The sequence below is a fragment of the Tetrao urogallus genome, assembly GCF_951394365.1.
Source record: "Tetrao urogallus genome assembly, chromosome: 2".
Lineage (NCBI taxonomy): Eukaryota > Metazoa > Chordata > Aves > Galliformes > Phasianidae > Tetrao > Tetrao urogallus.
This window is the reverse complement of record NC_136814.1, coordinates 20758513-20762261: the sequence shown is the minus strand read 5'-3', so window position 1 is coordinate 20762261 and position 3749 is coordinate 20758513. Positions and strand designations below refer to the sequence as shown.

General features: G+C 42.9%; 1 protein-coding gene across 1 annotated transcript in view; it reads left to right on the top strand.

Moving 5' to 3' along the window:
* The window catches only part of PROX1 (prospero homeobox 1), a gene marked incomplete at both ends in the record, with an annotated part of 35490 nt that extends 32050 nt beyond the window's left edge, over positions 1-3440 (top strand). Inside the window, one exon of the mRNA XM_079550139.1 lies at positions 3255-3440. Within this exon, the coding sequence (XP_079406265.1) occupies positions 3255-3440 (186 nt within the window). The remainder of the gene's footprint in view (positions 1-3254) is intronic.
* Positions 3441-3749: the final 309 nt, after the last annotated feature.

The window sequence follows — 3749 nt, the reverse complement described above, 5'->3', positions numbered from 1 at the left end:
TAGTTTTCATGGGATGTGAGAGCATGGCTCAGGCTGGGGTCAGGGCACAGTGGTGGCTGTGTCAAGAGGCAGGGGCTCAATATGTACCAGGTTGAAGTCAGCAGAGCTGTTCTGAAGCTGGCATATTTACACAAGCCAAAAGTTTGGCCTGGGACTTTTTCCTAGGTTATGTTGTCAGCTTTGTGTGTGACAAAGTGTGATTTCTTGCTAAATCAGCCCGGAACCCCCCTTGCCTCCCCCTTAGCAGATCTCATTGTCTCCTCCTGATGCACGTACAATGTGGTTCTTTGATTGACTGCTGCCACCTGATGCTAAGAAAATGCCCTGGGTTCATAGTAGGCATTGTTGATTCTATTAAAAGAAACGTAGACGGAGTTTATTTGTCACTGAAGCATTTTCTGCAGATGTTCCTACTTCGGAGATGTTCAGTCAGCTAGGTGTAAAGATGTGCTGAATGGGTCTCCATCACTAAGGGTCAGGGAAATGCTACCCCCAGATGCATAATTAACACGGCTAATTAATTGCCCACTGAAAAATCTAACTACCCATCCAGTTAAGTACTTATCTTCAAGCTCTGAACTTCACTAGTGTTTTCTTCAAAAAGAAAAAAAAAAAAAAAAAAGAATGCACTGCATGGTTACTCTTTCTAGAAAGGAAAAATGTTGGCCGACATACTGTCCTGTGGGGATTAATCACAGTGCTATTCACATTACAACATGCAAAGTAACGTGTGTAATCCAGTCTGACATGAAAAATTGCTAATAACATCCCAAAAGGAAAGAGTTATGAATGGCTGTAATGCCTCAGGAGTAGGGAAGATCTCTGGGAGCTCCACATAATGAGGAGGTCTCTTCATTCACTGCTGTGTTTGTGAACTGCTCTCTGCAGCCTATTGTACCAGGTCCAGGGGGACCCAGCCTCTCAGATGTGATCAGGTAGAATGAAGTTGGACCCTGAAAGCTAACTCCTAGCCTAAAAGAAAGCCTGCCTGTCTTTAAGGGAGTGGAAGGCCTGGAAGCTGGTGGCTTAGGGGGTTCATGCTTCATACCCCATGAAATGCAGCGTCCTCTGTCTGAAAAACTTTCACACACATGGCAGAGGATGAACCCAGATTGTTGCTTCCAAGCTTGAAGTTGTCCCAGATGTAACTAGATGGGAAGACATAAGACTTCAGCTCACTTAGCTGCTTGTTATTGCCACCATCCTATCTCCAGTGACATGGAAGAAAAGAAAGAAAGGTTCTTGATATTGGTTCTCTGGAGTGGACTCCAGAATTAAAAGTTGTGAACTCTACTTCCCAAGCACAGGGGGAAAATCTCACGAGCTGGCATCTATGTATACATCCAAAAGGTGGTTATCTGCTGTATTTCCTTCTGTCTAGTATTGTGTAGTGAGTGACTCCTTGCCATGGTTGGCTTTAAGTAAACGAAGCATTGAGAACATCATGGGAGCACTTGTTGGAGTTGTGTGAACAGAAAAGTGAATCATTTCTTATAGCAATGCAAGAACAAGACAAGTGGGGCATCTTTGATGGATGCATTCACAAGCATGCAAACAACAGAGAGGTTATGCACTGTTTCTGTAAACTGCAGTAAGTGAAAGGTAATAGATATCTTCTTCTCTCATAGTTATTGCTGCAATGAATGTCTGTAAAAGCATTTCTTTCTGCATAGCCTATTGAGGGAAAAATTTCCATGGAAGGCAGCCTGTCTTTGGGAACAGAGAAGAGCACGTGGGGCCAGGTTTTGCTCTTGGAGGTCCACAGGGAGCTTCCAGAGGCATCAGGGCTTCTGGAAACAGCCTTTGTCAGCTGATTTCGGGGGGAGCTGATCTCATGCTTCTCCGCTAGCAAAACGTGGCTAGCAAAGGGCTAGTATTTCCCCACCCGTGATAGGTGAGTTAGGCTCCAGAGCTGTATAGGATCAGATTAAATGTGAAGTTTTCCAGATAAGTTTTCTAGAAGTGGCTTTGAAAGGCAGAAGAACAAAAGTTTGAAATAGAGGTAAGGTGCAGGCACTGATCTGACAGTGTGACACACATTCAGTAAAGGAGTGAGAGCTGCTCAGCTCTACCTTGGTCACAGGAATGGTTTGCATGGATCCTACTGCAGGTCAGAGAATTGCTCTTGCCAGGTGTGTCAGAGTGGGCAAATAATAGCACTGAGGGAGTACTTGCTATTATAAGCCTGCTGGCCAGTGGCCGGCTGTGCATTAGCAGTCCTAGTGCAGTGAAGCCATATTTCCATTATAAAAATGGAAAATAATACCTTTGTGGAGATGACTTCAACATTGTGACTGACCTGCTGTTTGTTGAAGTGCTTGCTTTCAAATCACTGAAATAAGGGGATAAGAAGGTGGTGCTGATAGCTGAAACAACTGCGTAGAATGCATTACTAAAGTTTGGAGCTGTTTTTTAACATTCACTCACTGAGAGCCAGCGTGTCCTTGCTGGCTCACCTGTGAGGTGACAGTGATGTTCATAAAGCCGAGATGAGTTTGACACACCAAATTTCTCTCCTTATGACTAATGTATGATGAACACATTGTTGTATTTACAAGGAGAGAAGCAGCTCCGTAGTGAAAAAGTGAATCATCACTTGGAGCACAATGTGCCCATTGAAGGGGTTGGGATTTTATTCGTAGTCTTTCAGAAAAGAAGAGAGAAAAGAAACCCATAATGGTTCCCAGTAAAGTCTCTTGCACAGGAGCCACAAAACCAAGATGCTCACTGAAGGCTTGCTTGCTTGTTTTTCAACTCTGAACAACATTCAGAGATATCCTATTTCCTCAGTAGCTTTCAGCACTGGCTGTGACCAAAGCAAAGCATGGAGGTACAGGCAGCTTTCTTGATGTGCATAACTTTTGTATTAGCCCCGACATAGAGAACATAGTCATAAATGCACGGGTAAAATATCAAGCAGGGATTTCTCTCCTTAAAGACCATTGTGTTTGTTTCCCCTCCTGCTAATTATATCCTATAAATCCCCCCACTCTCCAAACACAGACAGTAACATTTTGTTACCTACATTCTGTCAGTAGACTTTACAAAGATCTCTAACACATGTTATAAAAGTTATTGCTATAGTACTATATATAACAGCTTTGCATAAGAGAATAGAAGGCTGCCACATTTAGAAAATGCAGGTGCTATGTAAGCCCCTTTCTGAAAGAAAGAACTTAGCTCAGTTTCCTTTGAAGAACCAGAGACTTGAAATTGAAAACTGTATTAATGCCATTGTCTCCTTGTATCAGCAGGTTCCAGAGAGATTCCTGGAAGTGGCTCAGATCACGTTACGGGAGTTTTTCAATGCCATTATCGCAGGCAAAGATGTTGATCCTTCCTGGAAGAAGGCCATATACAAGGTCATCTGTAAGCTGGACAGTGAGGTCCCTGAGATTTTCAAATCCCCCAACTGCCTACAAGAGCTTCTTCATGAGTAGAGAGTTCAGCAGCTATTTATGAATGTATGAAAGTAGCAGTCCCCTTCTGATGCCCAAGTCATGTGTGTCTCTATTTTAATTTCATATATATGTGTATCGCATACATATATATGTATATGAAATTAGACTGTGATCCCTCCTGGGTATATCTTTGGGTTTTCGTTCGGTTCCAAGGGGATGGTTATTTTACTTCAGCCTTTGGTTTACTTTTGCCCAAGACCCTTAACATTTGGAGAATAAATTGAGTTAATTTTCAGGGAGAAGAGTTTGGAAGCGTGTAAAAGCCTGTCTTAGCAAGTTAGGGCATTA